Below are 16,049 nucleotides of genomic sequence, written 5' to 3'. Positions count from 1 at the left end.
AAGTTTAGGGTGTGTAGTGAAACTCGAGGCAGTTCAAAGAAAAAGGTTGTTGCCAGGCGCATGGAAGTTGGGAGAGGTGTGCAGACGGAACGCCGGCTTGTCGGGATGGCAGTGGAAGTGGGGATCTCACTTCTACTGGATGTCACAGGTGGATCTAGTCTCCATTCATGTTAACCTCCATCGCCGAGCGTCAGAAAAGCTTCACACCTGAGCACATGTTTGCCAACGAGACACGTATTGGTAAAGAACCTTTCCGAGAATTGAAGGGGAAAGCTGCTCTGAAAACCCAATCCATCATGCCAAACAATAGATAATACCGTAGCAACTGATGGATAGCTCAGCACAGCCCATCGTCCTACCCAGCAACAAGGCTGCCGTACGCGGTGAGGAACGCTGGATATCACGGCAAGCATGTAGCTAGCATGATAACTGACTTGATACCCACTGACCCACCGTCGTACAGGCATATCGACTGGCCTAAACCAGTAAAGTTGCAAATAAAGATCACATACCATGTGTATGGGCATTACATTCTACACTGACATATAACATTACGGTCGCATAGATGCAGAATGAAGATAGCATGTCATTGACAACGGCTCAGCCCCGGCCAGGTCCCCATAAATATTACTCATTGATCATTTCACATGCATACATGTGAAATGATTAATGTATATTCCGCACATGCGACATCCGAACATGTAAACGCCGGCAGACTCTTACAAACGCATTACGTTACATATTACCAAGAAGATTTGCCCCCCCCCCCCTTGGGCGACGCACGGCGGCCTCGGCGGGTTCATCCACTGAACTCTGAGACAGGGAGCCGTCTCTCCTCCACTCCTCTCCAATCCCTCCCTCCGGGTTGGCTAATTCTGCACGTGTAAAGCTTCAATCTTTCGAAGCGTCATGCATGTCTACACAGAATCGGCGTGGTGAAACATCGACAAGTACGGTTCGGACTGCTGCGTCAATACAGTTTGTGCATTATCACTCGCCCTGGTAAATCTCATCGTGTTTTATTGGTGGTCCCTGGAGGCAAAACCACTCTTCTCTTGGACGTTACCACAGGCGCCACAGGACACGCCTGCGACGCCCAGTGAACAGCAAACGACTAGTCCATCACAATGGCTCTCGCGTCACGCCACGGCCAGAGCTTTGATGGCAGTGAGCAGCGAGAATGAGGGAATGATAAGTTGACTGACGAGGGCTCATATGAATTGAGTCTATTCAACTGACACATCGCGAGCGCACCTTGCGCTCAACGCCGCCTTGAACTTCAGTCTTGGTATGACTTGCGGACGTTCAAACGGTGGTACGGTGGTACGATCACCGAAATAGAGATCAGGCTGTGTCCAACTCCCACGTAGCTCTGCCAAGCACCAGCGCTGTGCGTTTCACTGCCCGCCGTCGGCACTGACCTTGTCTCGGCTGAGCTCTGACAGCAGCCTTCTCATCCGCAGTGCACCAGCGTCCACATCTGCAGCCACAGCGGCAGTAGCACGGTGCACGCCACATCCAGCAGCCGCGCGCCGTACACCAGTGAGTCGACCAGCGCCACGGCCAGCGCGCGCTGGTCGGCGGCCAGCACGGCGCGCCAGGCCAGCGCCGGGGCGCCCAGCGCCACAGCAGCCAGCTGCAGCGTGAACGGGTGGACCAGCAGCAGGCAGAGAGACGCCAGCAGACGCGCCGGCGCGGAGCTGTGGAGACGGGGCGGGCTGAGGTCAGGGGAGACAGGGCAGCAAGACGGTGAGACAGGGTGGTTAGTAGGGTGGCACTAAAACGGGGCTAAAATTTCGTTTTGAGAATTTTCAACGGGACGGGCAGCCAATCTGTTCTACCACCCGAGAAAACGTTGCGTGTAAAATATTTTTGGAAAATATGTTTATTTAGAGGTAGCTCAACCAGGTCAAAGTTCACATTTTTGTGAAAAACACAACTTTGCCGAATTTTAATTTCCACGTGTATTTCTGATGTTCACAATGACATTGGACGTTGCCAAGACTTTACCGAAACGTTTCAGCACCTAAAGCTCAGATATATAGGTACATATGAGGTACATAATTCTTTTGAAGGTATGCATAACTTACTGCATAACTCCATGAAAAGAGAAAGCGGTATCATCCGTAATCAGCCAACACTTGTACACGTTATTCGTCGGCTAGTCTTGCCTACTTAGAAGGTACGATCGCCTGGCGTATGTCAGAATGCTTGCTTCTTTGCTCCTCGACGACCTACAAGAGGAGCTGCTGTTAGTCTTTATCCTTCGTGGGGGTTAGATCGATTTCCTGGCCATCAACAAAATGCCTCGTTCCGCGAAGTCGTAGAGGCGTGAAGAGACCTTATGTAGCGCATGGCGGCGTTGTAGAATGGCTTGACCTCCCAAAGAATCAGCTCCTTCAAGAGGAAGTCGGTGTCCATACCGAGGATGCTGAAGAAGCTTGTGAAGCCAGTTGTGATATGACGAAGTCTGCCGTGGACTTGCTAGAGACTGAAGCTATAGTAAGCTCAATGTGGGCTCGACGGGGGGGGGAGGGGCACTCGGCCCTCTCCTCCTCTCGTAACATGCAGCCATCTCACGTTTAGTAGCAGCAATCGTAGTCTCCTTCATTAGAAGTTGAGGGCGACCAGCCTCTCATTTAGATACCAGAGGTGACGGCTGAAGGCAATGGCTGTCGCCTTGGACACCAGTTCGGACACCAATTCGTACTCCAGAAGAGACTTGAGGAGGTCGAGATCTTGCACTGGTGCAGACGCCAGAAGCGGTGCATTGAATCGAGCCGAAAACTACGTTGTTACCACAAAGGTCACGATTTGCTGGAGGCTCTTCTTCTTAGACGTAGTGAGCCGGGATTGTGCTCGGAAGAGGTAAAACTTCATAGCGTAAATGGCATTGGTCAACCAGCACACAAGGAGCATATCGGGGCGAGCGATCTTCATACCTCGTTTCGGAACACCACCGAGGACAGTGATGGCCAGCTCCAGCATTTCACGGTTGTCGCGTGAGTGCTGGTGGTCAAGGATATACGACCGAACTGTGCAAGAGCATCACGCGGGTTGTGGAGGTGGGACATGTCACAGTTTTGGAAGGTTTATGGCTTCGTTCCATCTAGCCGCCCACTTTTTATGGAAGCGCTTAAACAAAACAACGTCCGGGCCGCTGGACGGGCCGAGGCAGGCTGAAAATGTCTTTATAGAACAAACTCGTAAATGTCGTGGCAAGTCAGAAGGAGCAAGTCCTGCTCGAGCCGCTGCTTGATGATCGTGCAGGCTCCTGCATTGAGGCCGGTGTTCGATGCACTTGTGTCAAAAGTGAGCGCTTTCACTCAATCCTTCAACTCTCACTCATCGAGGGATTCTATGTAGAACAGCGTTTGCTGCGGCCTGACAATTTGAGCCTGGCTAGCGAAAAATGTTCTGAAATGGCTTAGCAAAACACAACTTATCTTTTTCACGTGCACGTCTTCTCCCTGACATCACGAAGACACGGAGACCTGCCCTGTGGCCGTACACTGGCAGTGTCCCCCTGCGCATCAGTAACCTGGGATACATGAGCAGAGTAAATGCGTATTACAAACGGATCACAATACTCAGCGAAGAAAAACCATTCCTGATACGCATTTATTTGCTTATGTAACCCCGATAAGTGCCAGCAGTCTCGTGACCCTTCCTAACCATCGTAATACGAGAGAAGAGCTGAAGTTGCACGCCTAGCAGCGGGCCACCGTCACCGAACAAAATAAGCTAAACTACGCTGAACGGCCATTGGTTGAATCACGCATTGCGTCGCAGCGCGTTTGCGGCGAGAAACACTGTGGTTATGAAACAAATAGGAAGGCATCTATCATTCATTTAAACGTGTTACAGCTCAAATATGACAATGCTTGGAATGGCGCGACACACTCTGAATCCCCGTTCACAATATACGTTTTCTCAATATGTACCAAGTATGACCCCATTGAGCTACCTCTAAATATAAATATTTTTTGATAAAATTTCATACAGATCATTTTTTCGTGGGGTAGAACAATATGGCTACCCGTCCCGGTCGAAATTAAAAAAGTCGAAATTAAGTGCCACCCTAGTGGTTAGGCAATCAGAGGGCCGGAGACATTCAGAGGGCGGGAACAGTCAGAAGAGCGATCGGTTGGTTATTGGGGTTCAGGCCCGTCGATGACGAGGTCTTAATGTACACTTTCAGAGGAGTGTCCCAATCCCCACCCGGCTTATAGGCAAGTGACCAGTGTCCAGCTAGCCCCACAGCCCACGAAACCCGTCCCCGCCCTTCGTCCCTTACCTGTAATATCTGGCCGACAGTGCCACTGGCGTATAGAGTGTGGTGACGATCAGCGCCAGCGATATGTTGAACAGAGCCGCGGTGAACACGAGCAGGCCGAGCTCGATCAGCGTGACGCAGCGCAGCAGCAGTCGGCCAGACTCGGAGAGCGGCGACCGCCTGAGGACGGCGGGACGTGGCGAGTCAGAGACGGAGGGTGACATTAGGGGTCAGAGACGGGGGCGCGGGGCGGGCGATAGGGGACACGCGTTCAGCGAAAAAAAAAATAACTGCTGTATAAGCAGCAAATAGGAAAGTCGCACACAGTTTCTGGTGACAATTAGTGGAAGTAATCAAATCCTGATACTCTTCCAGACCACTATATGCCGGTATATAGGTATAGTCTATGTCTGGACTTATTCACAAGAACGGACTCAGACCCATGTAATATACAGCTGAGAGTGATTCGACCACAGTATGGGCCAGCCGAGTCCATACAACAAACATAAATCTTCCCCAGCGTCCCAATAACCGACAGCCGTCCCACGACCCCCGTCAGCCGGCAGCCCGCGCGGTCCGCACCTGTTGGTGATCGCCGGCAGCAGCAGGCTGCCCACGCTGACCGTCAGCAGGCCGGCGAACACGGCCCGCTCGGTGGGCCAGCCGGCGGCGGCCAGCAGCTGGGTGAGCGGCACCAGGCCGGCCAGCGTCACAGCGCCCAGCGCGTGAGGCGCCAGCACACACGGCAGCACGGCCGCCAGCGGCCACGGCTCCGACGGACGGTCACACTGCCGGGGAGGGGGGGGGGGGGACGTGAGGCAGGGGAATGAGAGACGCTGCATGCTGGGTGGCTGGGAGAAAAAGCGGCATGGGAGAACGTCTTCTGCACAGACCTCATATTGGGAAGGAATGACCTGCATTTAGCATGGAAGTAACATTGTTTCATTTATCAAAACCGGGTATATGAAAAGCGTATTCTACACCAAAAGGGAAACCAGAAGAACACACAAAAGAAAATATAGCCCTAAGGCCTCAGATAAATGTCATGCCACCGAAATCCCGCTCTTTCGATTGAATACGTCAGTAACCTACAACAAACTGTCGATCATAAAAAACAGCCCCTCTATTGGGCTCTCCCAGACCTCTCGCAGCACCCACAAGCTCTTCCCTCTCTGTTGCTCTCTTACCGCGTCCCCGCCCTTCTTCCCGACACTCTCCGCCCCCTCAGCTTCCTGCTGCCTCTCCGAGTCGTCTGTGTCCGGCAGCCGGAGCCAGCAGGTCAGCGCCCTCAGCACGATACCGATAGCCACCAGCGCGAACGGCGGCATGTACAGACCTGGTGCGGGGACAGGGCGACACGGCAGGTCAGACTTGGGTCAGAGGGGGCAGATAGGCGTCACAAGGGGTCACAGGGACAGACGGCGGTCAGAGGGGGCAGACGGAGGTCACAGGGGGTCACAGGGGGCAGAGAGGTCACAGGGGTCAGAGGGGTCAGTAGGCTGCAGGAGACAGACGAGGTAGGAGGAATGGTAGTGATGGGTAGCGGGTCTGTAGCAGTTCACATGTGAGTTGGCGTATGATAAGGTGTGTAGCTGGTGGTATAAAAAGAATCTTCGATTCGTGACGTCAGCAATGATCGGAATTCGCATCAGAAAAGTTAACAGACACAACGTCATCCAAGCCCACGTACAAGCTAGCACAACTTTACATAAAGGGAGCACTATCGATTAACAAAACATCATTAGCTGAAGCGGGAAGTCAATCAAATTACGATATTTACACATATCACCCCTAACAGATTGTCTACCAGGGACCTCTCCAACGACATGGTTCGGTGGCCCCGCAGCCGCCGGGACGCCGTCCGACCACCCACCGATGGAAATGTAGCGTCCCGTGGCCGGCATCAGGTAGAAGAAAAAACTCTGGTGGAAGCGCTCCAGCAGGTTATTCAGCGACCGGAACATGCCCTCCAGCACGCGAGCCAGGTGGGAGAGACCCGACCGGGGTCCCGGCATCGCGCGGTCGTCCAGGGCGCGCAGTGTCACTGCCTGGATCCCGTACCTGATAAGAAGGGGGACGAGGTCACTGCTTAAAAACCGCGCCTGGGCTTTCAAACATAGAACAAGGCAGACATAAGCTTTATGAATTTCATCATAGTCAGTATCTTTCTTAGTCATTGGGGAGCGCAATGTTAAAATTAATACCGAAGTTTGTAGTCATACCGAAGTTCTCCATAAACTGTGATTCACTATCATGACTCAACATAGCTAGCACGCCGCCCTCGTGAGCTGGGGCGTTGAGCGTGCTGTCTCCCCGGCGCCGGTGCCGCCACTGACCTCAAGTAGTGTCCGTGGTTGCCGGTCGGCGTGCCAGCCGCCTGGCTGGCCATCATGTGCAGCAGAGTCTGTAGTGAGTGCCGGTAGCCCGCCTCCGAGTGCGGCCGAGGGTGGTCCGCCTGACGCACGGAAACGGCCAGAACTGAATTGGAACATACACTGAGGGTTTGAGGTGAAAACAACAAAATGATGTTTCCCAATAATTGGTATGACAATTTTACCAGTTTCCTATGTCATCCTTTAAAGGTGGGTCCTTGAAATCTGGATAGCATTTCAAATCCTCGTTTCTTCGATACTTTCCTAGCCAAATATTTCCCACGCCACCATAAAGCCCTGTTGCGACTTCATCCCGCCGTCCCTGCCTCATCGTGGTCCCCGCTATCCACAAAATATTATCCCCCAATGCAGCTCCCCCGCCGTCCCAATGTCTCCAGTTTTCCACACCTCTAGACTCTACGTCCCATTCCCCTGATTTCCCCCGTCTCACCCGCCCCTGCGTGGTGTGCTGGATGTGCTCCTGATGGCAGATCCAGTGTGCCATCTTCACCAGGTCCAGGTTCGGCAGCTGTCCGTTCAGACCCTCCACCAGCACGTCCACGTGACTGACCGTCGCTGACTCCACCTCCAGGTTAATGGCCGCCTGGCGGTGGAGGCACGAAACACTGGTTAGCGGTAGTTACTAGGCGTCACTGTGGAAACACCGATCGGTGGGCTCGCTCGGGACCAACCGCTATACCACCAGCCGAAGGCTTACATAGAGTATATGAAGCGAACCTGATCAGCTTGATCGGATGCACAGAGACTGCTGAAAGGAAGCGAAATGTTCTTGCCCATATAGCTCAAACTATAACAGACTATCTTTCATCATCTATTCTTATGAAGCGACCATGGCAAACAAAGCTTCTTGAAAAATAGTGAACCCCTGACATCCATAGCGCCCTCTTCAGTCCACCCAACTTTGCTGACAACTACAAAACGGCTTGTTTATCCAAACTCACACCCCTACTTTTTGCCATAACTGCATGCAGCCGACCTCACGGCTCACGCCCCGTTTCTCCGCACCTGTATAGACCCAGCTCGTCCGGGCAGGTCTCCGGCGTCCAGCAGGCCGTGGCCCACCGGCTGCTGGTGGTAGGCCGACAGCCAGGCGGCCACTCCCAGCTGCTCGTGCTCCGTCACCAGAAACACAATGTCCTTGGCCCAGTACACCTGACCTGGGGCGGGGGCGCAGGGGAGGGGTCAGATTCCGAAAAAAATTACCGACATTTATATCATATACTCAATTGTAGCGATGTAGCCAGCCCATAACCAAAATGCACTCGAATCATCGGCTGCAAAAAAATATAAATAAAACTCAGCGTTACGATCAATGAAGTAAATGCCACATCGAGTGAATTGATGAACAGCCAAGGCAATTACCGAATTAAAAGCATTACACTAATTTGATTGGATAAGACAGGTGCGATCAGGCCAGTCATCATTCACAAAATTATGATAGTGGTGGTCCTGCTTAGATACTCACGTCTGAAGTACTTGGCCAGCGCGACCAGCATGGCCACGGCAGCGTGGTTGGGCGGATGCGGCGCTCCGGGCCGGCGGTAGGGTGCTGAGAGGACCAGCGCCTCAGTGCTGCCGCTGCGGGGCGCGCGCAGCACCGCGTACGTGTTCTCGCCGTGGAACACCTGGCCGGGAGGACACGGGAAGAGGTGGTCAGAGGTAGACGGGCGCGAGCAACAGGTGATTATCTGATATCGATGTCTTGACAGACATTGCATGTATGCACGACGCACGCAAGCTTCTCATTTCCCGAATGGCTATTCTTGGTGCTGAGTCAATGATATAACGATAAGACACGTGAAGGTATCACACCCGACCTCACTTACGTCCAAACCCTACCCCCATATCCCCATGTCCCCACTCCTCCGAGCTCTGGTCTGCCGCCTGTGCCAATCACATTCCCCACGGTGATACTGACCGATCCGTTGCCGAGCGGGTAGCGTAGTGTGAAGTTGTGCGGGTACACCTGCAGTCCCAGCTGACGGAACTGGGCGCGGATCCACGGGTGGGGCACCGTGTCCGGGTGATCGGCAGCCTCCGCCTGCCGGAGATGAGGGACGTGAGACGGAGAGTGTGTGGGGTTAAAATATGGGAACACAGAGGGAGGACAGACATGCCGGCTGATACAACCAGGGAGATTCAAATAAATAATATACATTTCCCACTGGTGCAAGCTGTTTCATCTGAACAGGTACCCCTTAACCTATAAGAATTTCCAGTAATGTCATGACAATTTACCTCTAGAGCCTTCAGAAGACGAGCGAGTTCACTGCCGTCGGAGAATTCGTTAGTAACAAGGCCCGGAAGGAGGGCGTTCTCGGAGAAATACGTGCCTGAAAAATGTAATAATCTTAAAAATCACTTCAACTCAAGAACATCCAATGAACAAGGAGAACTTGTATCGGCTTGATTGTGATTTATCTGCATTTAGCTTCATTCAGACTTTGCTGGTGACTGCTGCTATAATTAAAATTACCAATGCAATTCAGTAAACGTCCATGGGCATATATCATTTTGATATAGCAATCCTTGTTTCAACAAGTTATATTGATAGATGAAACCAGAAGTGACAGCAAAGAACAAAAAGACAGTTACAATGTAAGCATTTACAATGTCCTGAAAGAGCTCACATTGACCATAACAACATTCTCTCAATGAAAGCATCATGCAATTTACTATAATACAGAAGTCCTTATTTTTTAGACTTACCCGCATTATATGGGTGATAAGCCAGAGCCAGAAACCAAATGATACCAGCAATGTACAGAAGTGGTGACACAACTGGTTCCCATTTGATAAGAATGTTTGCAAACTTCTTGGAACTACCTCCAGCAGTAGGACTTGTTAAAAGACCCATTTTTCTGAAAGTATAATTATTCTGTATAAACCTTATCACTAAAGACAATAAGCACATAGAACAAGGAATGTTTAACCTTTATTTTTTTTACCTTTATCTATATAGAACAGGCAAATGATAGCCAATGATTCTGATGAGCTTCAATTCATAATGCAATGCTCAGCAACTGCAGATGCAACTAGTCAGAGGCTTTGGCCGTCATGGGCTAACCAAGTTTCAAGCTATGCTCAAGAAGGGATTTGCACAGGTGACAAAGTTCATGGAATTGATTGCATTCCAGGCCAGAGGGAGTCAGCAGTAAGAGCATATATAATACTGAAAACAACAGTAAAAAGTAAAAATAGACACAAATAGCATTAATGATGAAAATTACTCTCTCACAATTTGGTCATATCCCTCTTTTGCACACTGGGCTCGAAATTGAACAAAAACCACACCATAGTGTCACAACCTAGAAATGTATCAACCTAGAAAATTGTTCATACTATCGTTTATTACTAAAAAAAATCAGGTACAGTACAATACAAGCAGAAATGAAAAAACCTAATCTAATAACCTTACCAACTAACCTGGCTACAACCTACCCTACCCTACCACCTAAATCTACTTATATATCACATAACCTAACCCGACTCAGCGAGTTGTTGGGTGTAACTTATAAATGTTTTGTGTAAAAAGTATCATAGGTATCTATGCGTGATCTCACTTTTCTACCTTAGAAGGCCGTGCTCTTTCTTTTCATGATTTTATTTTGTGAATTTCTTCAGTTTTAAGAGTGCAAACTGTGCAATAGAGGGAAATGACCCATTTCCATTCTAACCTGAACTCACAAAAATCTAAAATTACTCTAGCCTTATCTAACCCAGCCTAACCTTAACATAACTTACCCAACCTAAACATCATAAATATTACTGGTTTTGTTTCACACCATTATTCAGCCGTGTCCGGACAAAATTTCGTCTGACATTTTTTCGTCGGACAGTTTTTCGTCCGCAGATATTCGTCCGACTTTTTTTCGTCTCGCATTTTTTCGTCTGTACATTTTTTCGTCTGTGCATTTTTTCGTCTGTACATTTTTTCGCCCGGACATTTTTTCGTCCGGACATTTTTTCGTTCGTATATTTTTTCGTCTGTACATATTTTCGTCCGGACATTTTTTCGTTCAATAAATTTTGGACGCGTGTATATCACACCACGGTGAGATTTACATAATGCATCGCACTGTAGTGTAAACCTCACCCGGGTGTGATTTACACAATACACTACTCCTGTGTATATCACACCACGCGGAGTGTGATTTACACAGTGGGCCGGCAATGCGTAAATCACACCGGGGTGTGATATACACAATGTGCTCCTAGTGTGTAAATCACACCCGGGTGTCAGACCACGCAGCACCTGGGTGTGATTTACACAGTAGGCCCGGCAAATGCGTAAATCACACCGTGGTGTGATATACACAATGTGCTCCTAGTGTGTAAATCACACCTGGGTGTCAAACCACGCAGCACCTGGGTGTGATTTACACAGTAGGCCTAGCCAATGTGTAAATCTCACCAGGGTGTGATATACACTGTGTGCTCGGTAGTGGGTAAATCACACCTGGGTGTCAAACCACGCAGCACCTGGGTGAGATTTACACAGTAGGCACGGTAACAATACACTTAACCAAACCTTAGACCTGACCTGACCTGACCTGACCTAACCTAACCTAACCTAACCTAACCTAACCTAACCTAACCTAACCTAACCTAACCTAACCTAACCTAACCTAACCTGACCTACTGATTTTTGCCTACCCGTGGATGAGGAAGAAGGTACTCGCATGAAGAGATTGCAAGCAATGGTAAGTCAAATATTTTTAGGTTAAGTGGTTGTGCATCAGGCTTCAGGCCTTCGGCCTGAAGCCAGATACACAACCACTTAACCTAAAAATATTTGACTTACCATTGCCTGTAATCTCTCCTAAGGCATTGCCTTCGGCACTGCACCGCTTCGCCACGAGCATTCAGACGTCGCTTTCCATATTGTATTGGTGCTTTTAAACTTGTCGGTCGGCAGCGAACCCACCGCTACCAAGGAAAAGCGAAAATGCGGGAAAAAGCGCCCGCACCGACGGGACTCGAACCCGCAACATTCGTATCACGGTGCAAGCACCTTCACCACCAGGCCAGGCGGTCACCTGATTCCGAGAGAGAGGACGCCCGGAATCCCGCCGGAATATTCGTAGTGCTTAGTCTGATCTGACCAATGGGCGAGCAGAGTCACTGCTCTGACCAATGGACGTTCAGCGTTGCTATGAGGTCACATCGTGGTGAGATATACACACAGCTGCCCTCTCTGTGTATTCCTCACCCGGGTGTGATTTACACTACGTAGTAGATTTTGTGTATATCACACCGGGGTGGGTGTGATTTACACAAATGGCCGGTATTGTGTAAATCTCACCGTGGTGTGATATACACGGTCCCATAAATTTTACGTCTGTGCACCCAAGGTTGAGTGAAAACATAATACAATGCTATTCAACTGTGAGGCAAATGACGTCATAATAACACTCGGGGTGAACTGTGAAGCAGTGCAGTGCCAAAGGCAATGCCTTAGGAGAGATTACAGGCAATGGTAAGTCAAATATTTTTAGGTTAAGTGGTTGTGTATCTGGCTTCAGGCCGAAGGCCTGAAGCCAGAGCCTGATGCATAGCCTGATGCATAACCACTTAACCTAAAAATATTTGACTTTCCATTGCTTGCAATCTATTCATGCAAGTAACTTTTTCCTTATCCCCCGGTAGGCAAACATCAGTAGGTAAGGTTAGGTAAGGTTAGGTTAGGTTAGGTTAGGTGGTATATGGTTAGGTTAGGTTAGGTTAGGTTAGGTTAGGTTAGGTTAGGTTAGGTTTGGTTAGGTTACGTTAAAATTGTAGACGAAAAAACGCACGAACGAAAAAATATACGAACGAAAAAATGTTCGGACAAAAAAATGTACAGACGAAAAAATGAACAGACGAAAAAATGCACAGACGAAAAAATGTACAGACGAAAAAATGTGAGACGAAAAAAAGTCGGACGAAAATCTGCGGACGAAAAATTGTCCGACGAAAATCGGCTGGACGAAAAACCGTCATGGAATCCTGCCACATTAAAGTTTTTTAAGATTTATACCTGTATATTATTTTTTATTATTTTTCATCACTGTCCCTTAGCACCCCAATGTGGGGTGTTAAGGGACACCTATATTATTCCAAGAAATGGTCATCAAATGCCCACAATCGGGGTGTGGAAGGGCACACAATTTATTTATTGAAATGTTTTGCATATTCTGTCACAAAACAAGTCAGGTTAATTCACCACTAATGACCTTTTTAGCCAATTACGTGTAATGCAGTTTACGCTTGTGGAAAATGTGCTAATTATAAGGTAAACAGCACCAAAAAGTAATCTTCTGTCATCAATAAAAACCCATGTTGAAGCTAGTCACTTGTCATTATGTTGCCCTCCTTGTTTTAGCCTTTTTATGATGACATCACATTTACCTACATCAGTCTCCATTGACCCATCATTGTAAACGAGAGTGTTGAGATGTTTTGTTACTTAACTTAAGATATGTTAGAGATAAAAGCATGAACTTGCTAGCATTTTAAGTGGAATTTGGTGTTTTCCATGCCTCCTTAATTAAATTATATTTAGATATTATTTTTCATTTTTTCTTCCCTGTCCCTTAGCACCCCACATCCACCTCAAAATATGCATGTATCCGGAAAAGAGGAAGAGGATGATGAATGAATGGGTGGATTTGCACAAGTTTTTCAGGAAACATGTGCAATACATGTGACAATACACCTATGCATTCATTTTCCCTGTACACCCACTAGTTTATGTGGTACACACAGAGTTTTGGAGATGTTTCAATTTTGTGAAAATGTAGCATGATTTTCAAATCCATTTTTGAACCAAATCACTTGCATGAAAAACCATACCATTTCAGTAGGCGGAACTATGGTCACGAGCAGGGCTGCGGAGTCGGAGTCGGAGTCGGAGTCGGAGTCGGTCGGAGTCGACAGTTGTGACCGGAGTCGGAGTCGGAGTCGGAGTCGATTTTAGAAACCCGAGCCGGAGTTGGAGTCGGAGTCACCGAAAATCTGTCGACTCCGCAGCCCTGCTAGGTCTGCGGAGTCGGAGTCGGGAGTTGGAGTCGGTCGGAGTCGACAATTCTGCCCGGAGTCGGAGTCGGAGTCGGAGCTGGTTTTTGAAAGCCGGAGTCGGAGTCGGAGTCGGAGTCGCCGAAAATCCATCGACTCCGCAGCCCTGGTCACGAGTACCCAAATATAGGAACGTTCCCATTTTTGGGAACGGAGTTCCCAAATATGGGAACGGGCGTTCCCATTTACGGGAACGGAAGGTAATTTTTCGGCCGTTCGCCCACTAAAACTCATTAGTGCATCACGTCTCAAAAAAGTGCACGCTAATTTAAGTATCTACTGAATGTCTATAAAATTATCTTTAATCTGACCGTTGAACAAGGAAATTGACCGTCGAATGATATTTTTAATGATTTTTTTGAAATGACGGAATGGTGAAAACATGGGTTATACTACATTTAACATGCAATTTAAAGGAAAATGAAGCGTTTTTTACATGTTGAGGTCAAGTATAATAATTTTCGCCTGGTTATGAAGTTTCATACTAGCGACACCGCTGACATATGCAAGCGAACACGCGGACAGTCCCGAGGTAATATTGTTGACTTTTGGTCTCGGGGTGCACGACCGCGTGGAACGTCAGTGATTTTACCGAACTACTGTTGAAAACTCAGTTTCAGTGGTTTAAAATTATTCAGCTGTATTTTATCAACCCGGAAAGACATATTTTATTTGGATGCTAGCTGTTTAGCATTGTTTTATAAGGAGCGTCATGAGCGTGGTTTTTGTCTTCCGTGTTTCTAAGCATGATCGTTTTGGGGGAATTTCTCTTATATAGGTCGCTCTGTGTGGCTTATTTATAATTTTTATGCTGATTTCGATCATTCCTAGTGCCCATCCTACCAGGCCTTTTGCCACTTACACTCATTAAGAAAGGAAAAAACTAGATTTTCCATAGGACTAGGTGTTTTGAGGGTGTAACATATTCAGCGTTCCCATTTTTGGATACTTCCTTGTGCTCGTCAACTATCGGTGATAAACAGACAGGTGCTTGACATGTCTCCACCCTCGGCGCGGACGGTGGATATAGGTATGGAAGACCTTGTTGAACATCGCTGAGCGTTGTGAATTACGTAATCCTGCAGAGGGGGCGTGCCCGCTGCGAGATCGACGGGAATAAAAGCGCAGAAGACCGGGCGAAACATGCGACGGTCTTGCCGGAAAGGTCATCTGATGATTGTTGCTTAACAATAATTTGCGGCGTTGGACATGATGCTTGTTAATGAAAAGAGCCCCTGAAAGGCGTCGGTGAAATCGTTCCCAATTTTGGGTACGCCGTTCCCATAATAAGGAACGCTTGCAGCGCCAGTGTACGAGAGCGTTCCCAAATTTGGGTTCGCGGCCCGGATGATGGACTGCTTTAGAAATAGGGGAACGATTTGAAACTACGATGGGCCTTACAATATCAAACTCTTTCCCAACAATATTGAGACAAATATCAGGCGGTTCACGATCGTTTTATATTTTTTGGACGTCATTTAACGGTTCTTTTTCTTGTTTTAAATAATTCCTACATGGCGTTCCCATATTTGGGTTTATCGTTCCCAAACATGGGAACGAAAATGCGTTCCCGAAAATGGGTACGCTTGACCATAGTTCCGCCTACTGATTTTCTCCTATGGTAAAGAGCAAAACAGTGTCAACTACCACACTGAAGTTTTTATTGAACCTTCTCAAATTAGGAAGTTAATATGACTCAAAGTTTTCCCATGCAACTGTCCCTTAACACCCCACTGTCCCTTAACACCCCATTTTACGGTATTGCAACAATAAAATAGGTACCAAAAGATTTCGGGCCTCGCACAACCTTTCAACGCTGAAATAACATGTTCTTCCCTTTTGTTTTGTTTGTACAACAGCCAATGGAGAATGTGCAGATTTTGCCAGTAGTACTTATGCTACCTACTGCACTATGATTTGATGTAGAAACTAGAAAATACTGAAATCATTTAAGTTTTGCACCAGTTTTCCAGGCTAAAATACGTGTTCTTCTCTTCTGCTTCTATTTGCCTCCAGTTTGTAGGGTGGGATACTTGGGTGGGATAAAGGAGGGTGTAACGTGTAGCCTAAGTCCTTACACACAAAATTATACGGCACAATAGTGGCACATTAAAATACAAATTAAAATATGATAATAATTATACAGGCAATTGCACACTGATACGAAAGCTAGACAAGCCGAAAAAATCGTGTTCAAAACACGATCAAAATGTATTCCTTTTGCGTTTGGCGGAAATCAACTGTCTGCTTTTTTGCGTCGAGGAAAAAGCAATTTAGAAATCCAAGTGAAACAAGGGTACAAAATTGAACAAATACTGAATTTT

General features: G+C 48.0%; 1 protein-coding gene across 3 annotated transcripts; it reads right to left on the bottom strand.

Annotated features, from left to right (window-relative positions):
* Positions 1–498: 498 nt before the first annotated feature.
* LOC122363912 (glycosylphosphatidylinositol anchor attachment 1 protein-like) lies at positions 499–15,899 on the bottom strand. 3 transcript variants are annotated; one of them, XM_043333731.1, is made up of 13 exons: positions 15,870–15,899; positions 9,379–9,530; positions 8,908–9,002; positions 8,588–8,710; positions 8,135–8,294; positions 7,675–7,826; positions 7,100–7,252; positions 6,613–6,731; positions 6,150–6,337; positions 5,464–5,612; positions 4,859–5,064; positions 4,298–4,456; positions 499–1,700 (listed from the first exon to the last, which is right to left on the bottom strand). In XM_043333731.1, the coding sequence occupies exons 2-13, from the start codon at positions 9,524–9,526 to the stop codon at positions 1,454–1,456; spliced, it is 1,899 nt and encodes a 632-aa protein (XP_043189666.1). In that variant the 5' UTR covers positions 9,527–9,530; positions 15,870–15,899; the 3' UTR covers positions 499–1,453. The 3 variants fall into 3 exon arrangements, with proteins under 3 accessions (XP_043189666.1, XP_043189667.1, XP_043189665.1); XM_043333732.1 differs by having other exon boundaries at positions 15,804–15,873; XM_043333730.1 differs by having other exon boundaries at positions 15,844–15,872.
* Between the last annotated feature and the right edge of the window lie 150 nt (positions 15,900–16,049).

The sequence above is a fragment of the Amphibalanus amphitrite genome, unplaced genomic scaffold (genome assembly GCF_019059575.1).
Source record: "Amphibalanus amphitrite isolate SeventyFive unplaced genomic scaffold, NRLGWU_Aamphi_draft 000647F_arrow, whole genome shotgun sequence".
Lineage (NCBI taxonomy): Eukaryota > Metazoa > Arthropoda > Thecostraca > Balanomorpha > Balanidae > Amphibalanus > Amphibalanus amphitrite.
Note: the sequence above shows the minus strand (reverse complement) of the source record. Positions and strands in the feature narration are given on the sequence as shown.

Excerpts from the sequence above, each read along its gene's own strand:
- LOC122363912 (XM_043333731.1), bottom strand. The coding sequence starts at position 9,526 with ATGGGTCTTTTAACAAGTCCTACTGCTGGAGGTAGTTCCAAGAAGTTT. Across the intron at positions 7,253-7,674 it reads GACGAGCTGGGTCTATACAG|GCGGCCATTAACCTGGAGGT; the intron begins GTGCGGAGAAAC and ends CTCCACCGCCAG. Across the intron at positions 6,732-7,099 it reads AGCACACCACGCAGGGGCGG|GCGGACCACCCTCGGCCGCA; the intron begins GTGAGACGGGGG and ends TCCGTGCGTCAG.